The sequence below is a fragment of the Hetaerina americana genome, unplaced genomic scaffold, assembly GCF_022747635.1.
Source record: "Hetaerina americana unplaced genomic scaffold, ioHetAmer1.1.p SCAF_7, whole genome shotgun sequence".
NCBI classification, from domain to species: Eukaryota; Metazoa; Arthropoda; class Insecta; order Odonata; family Calopterygidae; genus Hetaerina; species Hetaerina americana.
The window spans coordinates 63,586,057-63,602,608 of record NW_027287316.1 but is presented as its reverse complement, the minus strand read 5'-3'; the positions used below and the strand labels follow the sequence as shown (position 1 = coordinate 63,602,608).

The following is a 16,552-nucleotide window of genomic DNA, read 5'->3' as shown; positions in this document are numbered from 1 at the left end:
AATATGTTTGATACATCTCATTACCTTCAAGAATAGATAGTATTAATTCATTCTTCTGTTCTTTAAAATAAATCACAGTCACCATTAATTTGTATGCTCTAAGGAACACCCACAATCACTTCCTGAAGTTATTCATATACTTGTACAGTATGTACTTCTTGCTCCCTGTGATTACTTTTCAGCATGTACACCTCAATGAGAGCATATTTTGTTGGATCTGATTTAATCTTTAATAATGATACTCTATCATTTACCTACCCTATGACTATTATTTTTCTTTCCCCTTTCTGTTTAATGTTAGCAATACTTCATGGTGGCTCTCTTCCTCTCCATGAAATATTACTCAGTAGCTATTGCTCGATTGATCCCAACTATCTTTCTATGTCGACTTGCACATCCATAATATGTACTCCTAAAATCTCTCCATATATCTACTGTTTGATGTTTACCAACTTCCCTCACCTCAGAGCATCACCATTGCATTTCAGGCTGCTATTCTAATGTCGTGGCCTTGTTTTACGTTGTTGTTGATTCGACTGAGCATGGATTTTGTGTGATGATGACAGTGATGAGACCTTGCTTCCCTCATTGTCAGACCCAACACCCACCCTTTGGGACCTGAGTCCCATAGTTTTATTATTATCAATTTTGAAGAGATTCAATTAAAATATTAATTTATAAAATCAAGTCTTCAAAGATTCATCAATCAAACTGAAGGCTTCCAATGCACAAGTTCACTCAAATGCTGAATCTCAAAACTAGAAAACTTGCATACTCGTGAATATTGTTGTGCAGAAAAGAAACATAGGTGTGTTCCATAATTAATACAATATGAATGTTCAAAATTGAATAAAGATGAGTAATACCTTATAGCTCTTTTATACTCACTGTAATATACAAACTTCAAATAGCTATCATATATTAGAATACCTGTTACAACTTCATGACATGTGGAAAAAGTATTTAACTCAGTGGATAAGTGACTTAAGGTAAATTCTTAACAGACCTAATTTGTAGCTCAATCTCCCATTTTAAAATTAACCATGGCTGTCATAATTCAACTATAATGAAATAGAAACTGACATCAATCACTGACAAACTGATTGCTTAAAACTTTGATTTTGCCTCGCCTCCGAGGCTAGGTCAAAACTATGTATCACTGAGCCTCAGGGGAAAAATGTAGTCTTCTTCAGTCAATTAGTGATATGCTAACATTCAATTATTTTATGCGGTCAATTAATCATTGTAAATCAATCCTACTATGCACATCCCTAGTTAATCATTACTAATACTGAGGCTACTCATCATTTTGGCTCTTTCCTTGAAAGAAGGGACTGATTTTTCAAAACAAGGATTTCACAGAGAAAACACTAAGTAGATATGAACAAACATACTTCCACTCTTAGCCTTTACCTGAAAATTTGCAGACACAATCTGATAAAAGGGTTAAATAGACAAAATATTCTAAAGTCTCTTACCTAGATTTGCTTAAAATGAGTGCCATATTTTCCACATCAGACATATTCACACGAGTCTTCCTGTTAATTACATTTCCTCTAAGTTCTTCAACTGTACTTTCAAGTTCACTATAAAATTGAAAAAATACATAATTAGAATCATAAAGTTAAAAAATAAATAAATTTGTGAATTTATAATTACACTAACTGCATTTTATACACATCAAAAGGTAACAATTTTCATTATATCTAAAGAATGCAGGGAACCATGGGAAATTTTTCTTTTTCATCCAATTAAATTACATTAATGAGGCAAAAATTCAGTAGTATGAACTGAGAATTTCGATGGTACCACTAAAAGCTTTTATTATGTGCATGCTAACAAGCATTACTGGAAGTGATTTTGATAGTAGTAGTTTTAGGGGAGGTGACCGACAGCTGAGATTATTAGCACCATTAGGAAGGATGGGAAAAGAGGAAGGGTGGAGAGAAACCCGGCGTCGACATTAGTCTACTCTTAGCGAAGGCGCCAAGGGGTCTGCAGCTTAACATCCCATTCGAAGGATGGTACACTCACTCAAAGTGCCCTCCACAGAGCACCTCAAGTAGGGATCGGAACACCACTGAAAATTATCTGCTGCCACCTGGATTCGGACCCGGGCCCTCTGGTACGTTACACCAGTACGCTAGCCACTGACCATTCTGATTCCCTAAGTGATTTTGCTAATGCAGTTTCGTCAAATGGATAATTTAAATGTTTATTATCAAAGTTCAAGTGGTTAGCTGTCATTAACAATTGGTTAAACTATTTATGAATTGCTTGGAACATGATACTGAGAGTATAAATACCAATATGTGAAATACTATTCTGGTAATCCATGCAAGGCTTCTTTAGCTTCTTTAGTTCCATATCAAAGCAGGGGTAAGTAATGTGATATTGAGAGACTATCAGGTAAAATTTCAAGTAAGATGAACAAAGTAATGACCAGATGTGCCCAAATGAATGTAATTAAGCAACTAATGTAAGTTTACGGCATATGATAAGCAATTTCAACAATTGACATGCAGCCTAAATAACTGAATAATGCTCAGTTGGCATAGCAATGCAACTTGCCACAAATTACATACTCTGTGTTGGGCTAACTATAATAGATAGGAGCTTATCAAGAATTTGCCATGTCTTCTTGGGAGAATGGCTGATAATTTGTGATCCCAGCTAGCCACTTTTTACCCAGGATAATAATGATACAGCAACTGGTGGTACCATGCAATAATAAACTTGAGAGGGTGAGGAAGGCCAGAGATTGGGGGGGGCGGGAGAAACAGGAAGAGGAAAGGAGTGGCGAAAGACTTTTAACTCAAGCTCATTCAATTTTTGATGGGGAATTAGAACACATTCACTCACTAATAAACTGGATAGTGTAATGAAGCAACTTACGTTAAGTCTTTTTCTAGGCGAAGCATTTCTTGCTTGTAAAGCTCTTCTTCTCGGTTAACTCTTACTCGGTCAGAATCAGCAATTTGTTGTTGGTGAAGCCAGGATTCACCACCCGTGAGAAGCATAGCCCTAGGGTTCAAGCGGAGAAACAGAAATGAAATACACAAAACTTAATGATAAACAATACAATGCATTTCACAAAAAATCAAACTTTGGGTTTATTAATTTAAAATAATAATAAAAGAATTGATTAAAAAATACAAATTTATCTAATATGAAAATAACAGCAAAGGTCTCAGCCTTGTAATATCTAAGAAAAATATTAGAGTGAATCTTTCTATGGTTAGGTACCTACTAATACTTTAATGCAACATCCTAGGTAGCGCACACTTCAACTCTATTTTTGGATATTCACCAAATCTGTAAACTTAATGGTGAGGTATCCAACTGGGGTCACATGATTTTATTGGCCCTGTTATTTGCACCATCCTCTTATTGGGAGCGCCAGAATGGGATTAATGGAAAATTTTTAATTGCCAATGACTAGAATGTGGCAAATAACTGAGATACCAAGATTTTAAAATCTGAACGTACATGATTTCATACTTACAAATAAAAACTTTTGCAAAAGTACCAAAATGTTTTATCTATCATTGGCACAATTTTAATACTAAAGGAAAAATATGAATTGATGATGACAGCGATCCTATCCCTCCTCATCCTTAGTCTTACATACACATTATGATGCAAATTAGCAGTTATCATATTGCCCTAACCATAAACAAAGTTGAAATAAAACATACATAAAACATAAATAAAACTCCAGTATGTAACTTTTCATGAGCAAAAAAACTAATTACATCACCATTTCAAGCTTGAGGCTAAATTAACCTTAGAACAATGCAAATCCAATGAATGAGTAATTTAATACATTTCTCCTCTAATCTGCTTTTGTCTCAGATGAATGTAGTAAAAAATTCCAAATAATTAATTATTCATGCTATTATATGAAAGTAAGAGAAAAATAAAAGTATCTATTTTCAATGAAAAAACCATAAACACAGTCATCAACCTGAAGATCCATTTGGTAGGTGCCGATAGAGTTCACCTAACACTAGGCCCAACAATGTGAGAAATTCACATATCAAGCTATGGGGACCAGATACTTTCCCAGCGCCGCCTGTTTTCTCAAGGAACATCTGGTACCCAAATAATTACACAACTCAGGTGAAGCTGAAGCAGAATGAAATCCACGACCTCTAGTCATCAGTCCAATGCTCAACCAACCTGACTACCACGTCCCCTCTATTTCCAATATCACTAACTTATTTAACTGTATTCAATTTTAATTCCCATCATTCAAATAGCCACCTGATCTTAATGAAAGTGTCCCTTATGGTTTCTCGGACTGAGTGAGCCTGGGCTTGGGACATTCGCCTCAAGTTCCGCACTTCTTGCCGCAGGTCTTTGGCTTTCCTCTGTAGCACTCTGAGTTGATTATACATTTCAGGGGTGAGATGCAGGTCTGAAAGGGAAACATATACATTTTTTAATTAAACTTTTCTCATACTTACTCTAGACTCACATGATATTCCATTATTTAAGGCATGCGATGGACAAAAGTGTGTTAGACCAACTTTAATTATGTGTTTGCTTATATACAGGTGGTATGTAGCTGATGCATTCAGCAAGTGCCAAAATCTAGTATTCAGAACAAATTAAAGATACAAATCACTCAGTAATATTATGAAATCTATACTAAAAGTATTAACACATCCATTAAAAATTAATTGCACAAAGAATGTTAAATTGTTAACTGTGCAGCTGTGCTTGGGTGATTGTTTTAAAAATATTAATGGGTCCCAGTGTGAACAGCTAATAAGAGATGAAATCCTACTGCTCCCTGAAATAAAGATGTCTTTACATGCTTAAATTATAACTTCAGGACACCCTTTTGATTTCAGCAACTACGAAAGAGACAGGTAGCTGAAAAAAATTATATCAAGCCTTAAAAAAAAAAAAAAAATCCAAAACATTGCGTGAAGCCATTTTTTCCTGAAATGCTAAATAACTGGGCTGATAAGTATTCTATGGTAAAAACTTCATGCTGTACTTTAGAGCTCTATAACAAAATGCATTCCTAGGAACAAATGACTGCATAACGTCATGGTGTTTTCAGTGACTGAAAATTATAATAAATTTACTTCCCTTAAAATTATATATATGTATCATTAGTTACTTAAGTATGTTACTGGTATGGTACAACTTGGAATTATTACAAATCATGAAAGATGAAATAATGAACATTTGATGGCAAAAATGGGTAAATTTTTCAATTAATAATTAATTCAAGTATGACTTTAATAATTAATAAAGATGACGCAAGCTTTAATGACACATGAAATTACAAAGTACATATTCATACATAGCTTACAAAATTATTACAAAAAAACACTCACTATTTACCCAATTATAAGTTTACTTGAGCAGGCTTTAGGCAGTTTCCTGAAAATTGTAATTCTAAACTAAATATGGAAGGGTTATTGCAAAATTGAATTACAGAAATAAAAAAAGGAATGAAAAATGCAAAGATAGGTGAAAATTAACTTACCTCTGTAGATATGTCGACCTTCATATTGTCCAGGAGATAATGATACTGGCTTTGGTGGTGGTGCTGGCTTATGGCGGTGATCTCTTTCTGCAAATAATTTACTTATTCAAATGCGGCAAGGAATGTCCAATAGAAAAAAATATATTAGCATACCTTTGCTCTTATACTAATGAGAGGAAAAAATATAGGCATGCTACATTGTGATGATGTAATATAACAACTACATTAATGATAGTAATTTTGAGAAGGATTTTAAATCAATTCATTGTAGGTATGAACTGCTTTTCCATCCCATAATGATAATAAAACTGTATGAAATCATTAGCTTTTGCTACAGGACCATTGCCACTGTAAATGAGTTTTTAAAAGGACAGCTGAATGACAAAATAAAAACTGAACAACATTTTAGGAAATAAAATACATTTATGATACACACTTTTGAAGTTGGCACATGCCGACTTTACAAAAAATTAACAAGACATCACTATTACTTGACGATGCATCAATATGATTAATAATAAAACAAATCATCATATCAGAAGGATATAAATGTATTCTAAAAGGCACAACAAATTATTACTGCAATGTTTATTCTATCATGGGATGAAAATGAAGCCACAGCATTTTATTCTACTTTAGGTACATACTAACTGTCATCAAAATGATATGGAGTATAATTTCACTTCCTACCATATATTTTCTAGATCACTTGGTATGGTTACATTTGATGCATAGGTTGGTTCATTTATTGAAATAACTTGGGAGTGATGTTAGCAGGAATGAGCCATGCATTAAAGCAAGCATTTTAATCAGGGCTTTTGAGATCACTACAATTAAAACTTTTGCATGATGGTATGGAGCATCTAAGAACTAAAATGATGTACTACAGGTAAATTGGTTTCCCTCATCATATTTCATACAGAAAAAGAAAATGAATGGAACCCACAACAGAAGAATATAGTAGTATGATTTTTACGGTGGTTCTGATAGCTAAGGTCAAGTCTAGCCTCAAATTCAAACATGAAAAATCCAACAAATTTCAGCACAAAATCCATATTCAACAAATGATCCAAAATTGTACCTACACTACTGGTTAGCTTTATGGAGTCACCCAATAAGGTAACAGAATTGGCATGAAATTGGCCTGAATGAGATTCAATGTTTATTTTAGCAATGTAAGTCTGAAATACAGTTACATGGGAATTAAAGCTTTTAACTGGCCTCAAGAGTGATTTACCTTGTTTCATGGCTGTCTATGATGATTCCATTCATGAATATTATTTACAAATGGAACTTCAATAAAAAAAGGTTAAATTTACAATCATGATTTAAAAAGAAAATAACTCGTAAATTATTGTCACCTTTTTTGAATCTAAAAAAAATAAAGTTTTTTGAGAATTAAAATATCAAAATAACAACATTTGGTAAATAATCACAGTCAACATTTGTCTCAATTCTGCATGCTAAAGTTATTCCTATGTATTTATTCCAAAATCTGTACTTCCAACTACTGCCTACAATTAAAAGTTCATCATAATTTTCCTAGTGAAGTAGTGATTCTGTTCCAACTACTCTGTTTTCAGTATTTTGCAATTATGACTGATATGCATTAGTAAAGAAGGTCTGATTGACACAACACTTTGCAACTAATGTAACTATACCTTGAATACACTTAATTACTTAAAGAGATGATAGTACAAATGATTCCTCTCTTAATTTTAATAGCTAAACCATACAATCCACTTAAGAAGAACGAGACTAATTAGGAGATTTTGCAATAGACAATAGGCATAAGACTAAAACACATATGAGTACCTTGCGAAGATGTTCTTGGCAGAGTGGAAGATTTTATTGCTGGTTTAGGAGGTTTAGTATCCGCTGTGCATGCCGTAGAAGAAGAAGACTGGTTAGTTATATTAAAAAAATACATGTCACAAGGAAAATCTCTTTTCAGTTTGAAAAAAATGAGCACAAATTCATGAGTCTAAGCAAAAGAGCAATAGCATTACTATTCGGGGCAAAAAATGTAACTGAGGCAAGCATGCTATCGTTTAATAAGCATGCCACAGCTATCACTGGCAACTACGCGTGAATATTTCCTCAAATTATATTTCCACTTCAGTTCGGTAGAACTTTGATGTGAATTACATACTAGACGTAAAACAGCAATTTTGAAAATTATTACAAATAGTTTCTAGCGAATAGTTTTAGGGTACCAAAATTTAAATTCATATAGGGAACTCTATGGGAATAGGCATAGGTATTTTGAAGGTTCATATAGTATCCTTCAAGTTACATCTTACAGAGATATATTCCATAAAATATGGAGTACAAAATGTATACTTTTTTCAAACTATGGACAACACAACGTGTACATTTAACTGAATTGCTAAATGAAATGTATTTATGATATTAAAAAAATTCACAATCCTGTTCCAAAGGAATCACAACTAGTATCAATTATTAGCCAAATTCTAACCCAGGATAATAACATCAGTAAAAAATTCATGTAAGATAACTACTAACCCCCCAAGAAATTAGGCAGTATGCCAATAAAGGAAATCCAAGCATTGCACAAGGGACAAAAAGCTCAAAAAGTAACTGAGTAAAAACAGACAATCTTGACAAAAATACATCTTACACTGAACCATTTGCCTTGAAATAATAATACACTCATGAATGCTTTGATTGGGAGAGTTCCTTTTGAGAAAATATTTCACCTGTTAAAAATGTTAGTAGCAAGCAATGAAAATTAACATTGACCATTGGAACACAAAAAATGCTTTTGTTAATTAAAATTGCAGATTAGAGGGATGAAAATGTAGCACAGTCAAACAAGAAATTAGTAAACACAGGAAACCATCAAGCCAAAAGTTATTTGTTGAAAGGAGGCATGTGGTTTTAATTTTATCATGTAGTAAAAAAAGAATAAAATAATGGAAAAACATAAGCTGAATCAAGTTAGTTAATTGAAAATATTAACGAGAGCCTTTCCACAAAACCATTCCCTGGGATTTAAACATTGTGATGATAACTCATAAATAATTCCAATTTTTTTTGTCTCATTGAGTATTATGTGGGATTTACATCACTTACTTATTATAACAGTGGCATTTCATATATGACAGAAATTACACATCTGTCACCTACTACATAACAGTTATAAGCTATCAATATCAGGAATATAGATTAACCAAAAATTTGGAAAGCCCCAAGCCCATCAAAATAGGGAAGAGGACATAGACTTTGGCAAGTATTCCAAGTTCTAACTTGGCAAACATGACTCCTGCAAATACATGTTGTTACCAACTTGGAAGAACTTACTAAGTTAAAAAAAAAGATTTTTCAGCAATTACATTCAACTAATTGAAAAACCTTATGCTTTTCTTGAAAATGATATTTCATGATCATAACTGAAAATGTGAATTAACCTTCTGACCTCATCTCGGTGTAGTTTCTAACATCAGATTCAAAGTATTTTTAATGCCTAGTAAAGAATGAAAGTGGTAATTTAATAAGGGCAAAAATCACACTAAGGGAATATTTTGAGACAAAGATGAGATAATTTAATGACAAGACAATGCATGTGATGGAGAATTGCAAAATATTTAATTTATGGTGAGAACCCATTATAAGGTGGTCTTTGAGATACATGAAGGTTCATTATATTTTAAATGATACCTAACCAAAGCAGGGCTAATGAAAAACTTTTGAAGTACTGAAGTGTTAATCAGAAGAAAACCCGGGGGTATGTTGGTCAATCTCTTTAAGTTATAAAGAGGCAAGCACTGCCGCATAAATCAGAATAATTAGCTGCTTTCCTTAACAAATCTGGCATAATAAATGACCATCAGTTATATGTTCAATTTCCTCAATAGAATTTGAAAGCAATGAACTTGAAAAGTCATGAAATGTTCAGGAAAACACATATCTTTCAATATATTATTCAAATTTAATTCAGTCTGCACTTACACACATAATTATAGTGAAAGGAAGGGAAAGTGGTCGGAACATGTTGCTCACAGAAGCACAGTTTTTTGCTGCATGAGTATCATTACACGTTAAAGTATATAAAATAATTTCACAAAATAGCAAATGACCGAACATAAAAATTTACCATAGGAAAAACTGTAAAAAAATCACAAGATTGAAACCCTGTCCCAACGGAAAGCAACTCTTGGCTGCAATAACTGAATTTGAATATTTGGCATAGGGTTAAAAATATTGGCACTTGAATTTTCAGCATCGGGAACCATTGGCTGTGAAATGGAATACTGCTCCCAACAGCTTTGGTGGCAAAGTATTGTACTATTTAATTCAATGATGTCACATACCAGGCAATATTAAATTACATTATAATGGACCTTCATTACCATTAATGCACTGCAATATCATTTGAAATACTGGCAGCTGACAATATATTCTAAATAAGTTGCAAAAAAATGATAAGATAAACTTTTAGTGTGCATTTAGTAGGCATACTGTACATGAAAATATCAACAAAATATAAAAAAATTAAGATGATGCGTTTTATGCTGAATATAGAAACACTTTTGTTTTCCCTAATTCTTCAGATTAAAAGACATTAGCTTTACTGATGCTTAGTTAAATCACTTAACTACACGTAGTTAACCTATTACGTAGTCTAAAAAAAAAGTAATTTCCAAATATTTTCATAAATTGGTATTTTAATATTGATAATTCCAAGGTTTCCAATAGATTTTTATTTAGGGTATAAAACAGCAAATAATAAACATGAAAACTAAATTAATAAAACCATTATCATACACAAATTCAAATGTTGAAAAAATACACACATGAAATGCTTATTATAAAGAGCCCTCTCGAACTTTTAAAATGGATTATGGGATTGTTCAAATGTTTCAAAAAGACTGGGAAATAAACCAGGTCAAATTAATTCTTTGATTTTGATCAACATCTCAATTATTCCAAATGATAATACCACATGCCCCTATGAATAATTCTAGTAATTTTTTTTGTGCATAAAAGAACCCTTCAACCATTATTTTTACCTGCGTGCTGTGGGGAATGCTGTTTTGGTGAACTCATATCAGGAGGTTCGTCGCTAAAGGATACAGATTTTTCAAAGGAGACCGACTTGTCTGGAAGGAATACACACACAAAACATTGATACAATGGTTTAGTAAAGGCCATCACCAAAATACTTAGGTAGAGAAAAGCCAAAAAATTGATATTAACAGGATGAAACAAAGCTGGCTTAAATAAACTGATAACAAGCAAGAGAGTCTTGAAGCCCAACTCTAAATTCAGTTTAGAGTTTTATTTTTACCCAACAGAAATATGATTGGTCATCTGAACAATTTAATTGATATTTAAAATAAATCAATTGTTTCCCCCACAGTCTGATTAATATTAAAATTGAGTCCTTCATGGAAATATTCATAGTTTGTAGCTACTTACTATGACTATGCAGGAATTAAAAAAAATACTGTCAACACTAAAATATAGCCCACAAAGTACATGCAAAATTCGTAAAATAACAACCATCCCAGAATAATTGATAAAGGATAAATCAGGCAACATAAATTCGTGCATTACAACACTAATGTAAAATAAATGACAAAACAAAAAAAGGAAAAACTCAAACATTACAAGAAATATTTTTAAAAAACTAAAATATTCCAAATATAGAAAGCACAATTGAGTTATAAAACAGATATACAGAGATTTTGGCCATTTCATTAAATCTACATGCATGAAAATGACACAATTAAACTAAGATTTAATATGGAAAAATATTAAGATTCATAGAAATCATGAAAAATTGAAATATTTCAAGACATACCGTCCAACTGCAGATAGCATTATTTTATATGGACACTAAAATTTGATGATAATATTTTGGAATATTTTAGATAATGTGAGCATGAGACAGGATGAAGTAAGAAACTATAGTTAATTGGGTTATCCAAAATTAGGTATTACCTCTACCCTTTCCTAGCTTGGGAGGTTTGGTGTCACTGCGTAAATATGTATCATCTGCAAGGAGAAGCATTAAGAATTACAGATCACTGCATTGTAACAAGAGTAGCTTGCCAACAGCATGAAGCTTTTCAAAGGCATACACTATTTACCATTAACTACAGGAAAAGCTTTGAGAGAGGAAAATCAACATACTTTGCTGAATAATGAGGAATACAGAAAAAAAAATTGTTGCTTACATTTGTTGAAAGTGAAGTAGTACGCAATGAATATGAAAAAAATGATAATATGTGGCAACACAGTACACCATTCCACACATAATTAGTCATGTACTGAGAATAAGATTATTTTTATAAAATTAATACTGCAATCGGAATTTCAATTCAAGCACATATGTAAAATTTGCCTGAACAAACTCACTTTATGCCATAATTATGCGTTAAGAGTTGCTTATTCTGGCTGCAAAAAGTGGTACCCTTGCTAATACATATTGACCTTTTCCAACCCACATTAGGACTGAATTATCCTATGACTATGAAGCTGGAAACATGGAAGAACAATTATTAAAATTATTAATTTGTATTGTGGTGCAGTAGTAGGAGATTAAAGGATAACACCATGCTGTGAATGTTATGGAAGCATTAAGAAAGCAATTAGTTGATTATTTCATTAAAAACTAACACATACACACACACACAATAATTAGACGTACGTACATAAATACTATTGAGCACAGAGCTAATGAAGAATGACAGTAATGGAAGTAAGTATAAAAAAAATTAATTTCTCTTAAATAAAAACGAGGGAGAGGGTGGTCAAAAATACTTTATGAAATTTATGAAAATGTTAAATATATTCACGAAGATGTCAGGTTGTGTGAATCTATATCTAAATCTTTCTAAGCTGAATGAAAAAGATTGATGGCAATCAAACCTATTAAATGCCAAAAATATATCTGCAATCTTCAAAATATTTAAAAAAATTCCATTGACTTTTTTTTAATCATTGTGTAATATAATAACAGTAAAACCACCTTAATACTTCCTGGGTACTACTGAGTAAAAACTTACAATTATAATATTATTTTAAGACCAAGAGCTGCTACTTATAAATTTTTACCGCTCATTTTTAAGCTCATTTTTAAGCTCAGATTTTGAAAAAAATGAAAATTTTCTAGAGAAAATCAATGTGATACGACAGGAATTTTTGGGGTACACTCCTATCTCAGACTAAACGTATCGTGACTTTATATAACCATTGAAATAACTAAACTGTTGAAGCAACATGTTTCTCATTGCATTTCAGTAATTCACTTGGGTCACATGATATATAGAGAACGAATGGCTACTTGATTCATAAACTTTCATATGGTAAGTACTCAGCATGTGCATAATGTGATTGATATTTCAAATCTAAATAAAACATAATGTTATATTACTGTTGCAATAAAAAAATGATAGAGATGTAATGAAAGCATTGAAGACATTAAACCCCACACTATCTGAGCAGAGATTAGACATATAACCAAGCATAGGAAGAGTGGATCTTCCACATGGAGCTAGCATGAAATTATGGGTAAGATACTCCCAAATAATATTTCTGGATTAACTATTTCATTGCCTATGGATGAGGAAAAACTGTTTTTGGATGAAAGACTTTGATCCTACCACACCAGCGGAAATTCCAATATTTTAGTGCCACCTATGAGGTATTCCAGAATGGGATTGAATCTCAAATCTCATCATTACTAATGTAGAAATCATGATGCTATGGTCAGGACATTATTCCCTGATATGTTCTTCAGTAATTTTCAATCATTTCCAAGACACAGACTAAGTTTCTACTACCATTTTAAGGTTTCTCTCGACATTACCTTGATTACCATTTGAAACACTGAGTTTTGCTTTATTAACACAGAATGGAGAATTTGCATGCCCACACTGTCAAATCTTGATTAAATAGCCCAAATGGAATGGCAGATTGGCTGACCTGAAGGCAAGTGCCTCTGGTGGTGTATAAATGGATTTATGGATGTGAACAATTTCCACTATGAACAAGATATGGAGACCAGTTTGTATACATGAAACAACTAAAGCAATTTGGGAAAATACACCGCAAGGCACTGGTTGAGAGAACAATAATTACCATCAGTAGGAAAATAAAAAGAAATCATGAAAAACAATAGGATTGTAATTTCGTTAACAACTAGAACTTAATATGTTTTCATCAAAGCAAAAACTTAATTTTTAAAGCTATCATGAACCAAAAATTCTTGGAATAGAGTAATAATTAATGAATTTATCTGTAAATTTGGATAGTGCAGTAAAATATTACCAGAGTAATTACACTATCTTACTTGAAATGATGAAAATGTTTCCAAACACATGCATTTTGATGGCACAAATTCAACAATATGCATACTGTTTAGGTGTGGTTTAATTTAGGAGCATATTATGTGTGATATGCCACAGTTATGAAATACAGAATTACATCAAAATTTAAACAAGAAAAGTCAGAATCAAGCTACAATGGTGTAAACTAATAAATATCAAGTGCCATGTGCTATTACTTAGTCAATTTAATACAATAGGAGTAGGAATGTACTGATTCGAACCTTACTAACGATATGACTAAGGCATAGATAGTCAAAAGCCAATTAATCATGTTTGTCCTTTAACTTATATTTGATTTAACAACCATGTAAAGATCGACCCTATATACCACTGATAATAAAGAATGTAAATGAACAATTCCTAACATAAGCTTATCACTACACTGATTGAAACTCAATTACTAAGAAAGGAAGAAAGAAAGAATTATTTTGGCTATAAATGTACATGTAAAGCCAAAACGTTCAAAAAGAACAATCCACGAAAGCAACAAATCCCATGAAAAGATATGGATCTATTCTCTAACACCTGCTACAGTATTATAAATGACATTTTTCCTCGAGTAGAAGCCTTTGTAACAATTGGATTTCACGAGAAGACTGCTCCTTTTGATATACTCCCATGTTCATAGCATAGATGGTAGGAATGAGCATGAGATGTGGATGATGAAAACGAGGAAGAAAAGTTGACACAATGCTACGAATAAAGAATTTTAATTGGTCCAGTAGATGAACAGATATACCTAAAGCTGTCGAGCTATTTTGATGATGTTAAAATAGTCAATTAGTCAACTGTACTAGATGGTTTTACTGCACCAAATATTAAATTAGATTATAAAAATTATTGTCACATGAATGTAAAAAACAATCTACGGAAAAGAAAGATGTTACTGGATTAGTTAATTAAATTGGCAGGGAAGTACCTATGTATATGCAAGAAAATAACTGCCTACTGCTTTAAAATGTCCAACATTATTGATGGTGAAAGTCAAGTATCAAGTACCAAAACCACCAAAATACTTTGGTTGACACAAATGCAGCAATATGATCCCCCAACAAATAATTAGACAACACAAAAAAGAAGACAAGGAGAAGAGAAAAGGAGAATGGAGTTATTCACAAACCTGGGAGGGATGCTGAGCTTGAACTAGAGTGCTTATCATACTTGTCAGCTGAAAGAAAGCACAGGGAAAGTGGATGAAGAAACGAGATGTGGAATAATGAGGCACAAGAAAATAAGACTGCACGGACAAGACATCTCAGCAATGGACCGTCCACAAAAGAGAGAACTATGCCACACAAAAAAAGACATCTTGCTATAGAATAGACTAGATGTGGTTAGTGATAAGTACATAAATGCATACTGCCTCTACATACACTGACATATAGTCTACATAAGATATAGGAGTGATCTACGGGCTATGACAAACATTCTTTTTCTGTACATTTGAGGATCTGGAGGTAAAAAGCTGTTTAATTATGAGGGAAAACCCTTTTTCGTAATTTCAAGGTCCTTTTAATATAAAATTAATGAGCCTTATGTGTAGCTGAAATATGCTGATAATCAAAGAATGGTTAAAAATTATCAATGGTCAAACTTTAAAAAAAAAAAAAATGTACCCTTACAAACTACTGAAAGAGTGTTATGGGTCTCATATTGAGGAAAATACATATCATAAATGCAAAACTAGAAAAAAAATCCTATTCCTTTCATTGAATATGAAGAAAATCTCCAACTGTGAAGAAATTAATTATCCAGCCTAAATTAATAAGGAAATAATAAATTGATTAATTCCATCAGCAACTTGGGGATGCACAAAATATTTGTGTTATAATGGACATTTGATGATATGATATTGAGCAATAATCAGCTTTGATCGAGAATAAGAATATAAGGGTATTATAGAAAGCAATTTCAACTCATTAACTTTTGACATGTTTTTGCAACTTAGAAATCATCCATAACAAGTGCAATACATAACATTAGCAGTATGTATTTCAGAATTAACTTGATGAAATTAACATTGGAAATTAGATCTGAAAAGAGTTATGATACTGAAAACATTTTCTCACATAGGTTTGAATTTTTCACTGAAATATTTTTTCTCAAAATAAAAAATATGCCAGGCCAATATTTGAGATTTTTGGCAGATATCCAATGGTGATTAGCTACATCGAATTTCACTACTAAATGACGTTTCTTGATGGCATATGAAAATTAAATTTAAAAAACACATGTTCATAAACCTGATCAACATGTGATACAAAGGATAGAATATTGAAGGCATTAACAGCAGATTGTGAATGGAAATATAAAGATGACTAGATGGCTGATTGAAACAGAATACATAACGTACATATCTGATATTTATAATATTCTTGGGGCAAACAGATAAATGTGAGTTTCAAACAAAATAACTAAAAACTAAAGAAATTTCAAGAGAGATATTCAACTGAGAAATTTTATCATTTCCTTCAAATTCTCTGGTGTGTACCATCACTGAAAATGTCAAAAAAGAAGGCATTTTTAAAATAATTATTTGAGTTTCAGTCAACACTGACCTGATATATCTCACTGTACGTACTTAGTTGATTGACATTACATATGAATATGATCAGGTGGTTACAAGCAAATTATACCTCAAAAACATTACTATGTCACAGAGAAATTTGGAATAAAACACAAAGCAAGA

At 32.2% G+C, this 16,552-nt stretch overlaps 1 protein-coding gene across 1 annotated transcript in view; it reads right to left on the bottom strand.

The window, feature by feature from the left end:
* LOC139696298 (coiled-coil domain-containing protein AGAP005037) overlaps positions 1-16,552 on the bottom strand; it is a 206,109-nt gene that overhangs the window by 18,843 nt on the left and 170,714 nt on the right. The window contains exons 13-19 of the mRNA XM_071595003.1: positions 11,474-11,527; positions 10,540-10,629; positions 7,322-7,384; positions 5,507-5,593; positions 4,267-4,420; positions 2,896-3,024; positions 1,479-1,586 (exon numbers count right to left, since the gene is read on the bottom strand). Of these exons, the coding sequence (XP_071451104.1) occupies positions 1,479-1,586; positions 2,896-3,024; positions 4,267-4,420; positions 5,507-5,593; positions 7,322-7,384; positions 10,540-10,629; positions 11,474-11,527 (685 nt within the window). The remainder of the gene's footprint in view (positions 1-1,478; positions 1,587-2,895; positions 3,025-4,266; positions 4,421-5,506; positions 5,594-7,321; positions 7,385-10,539; positions 10,630-11,473; positions 11,528-16,552) is intronic.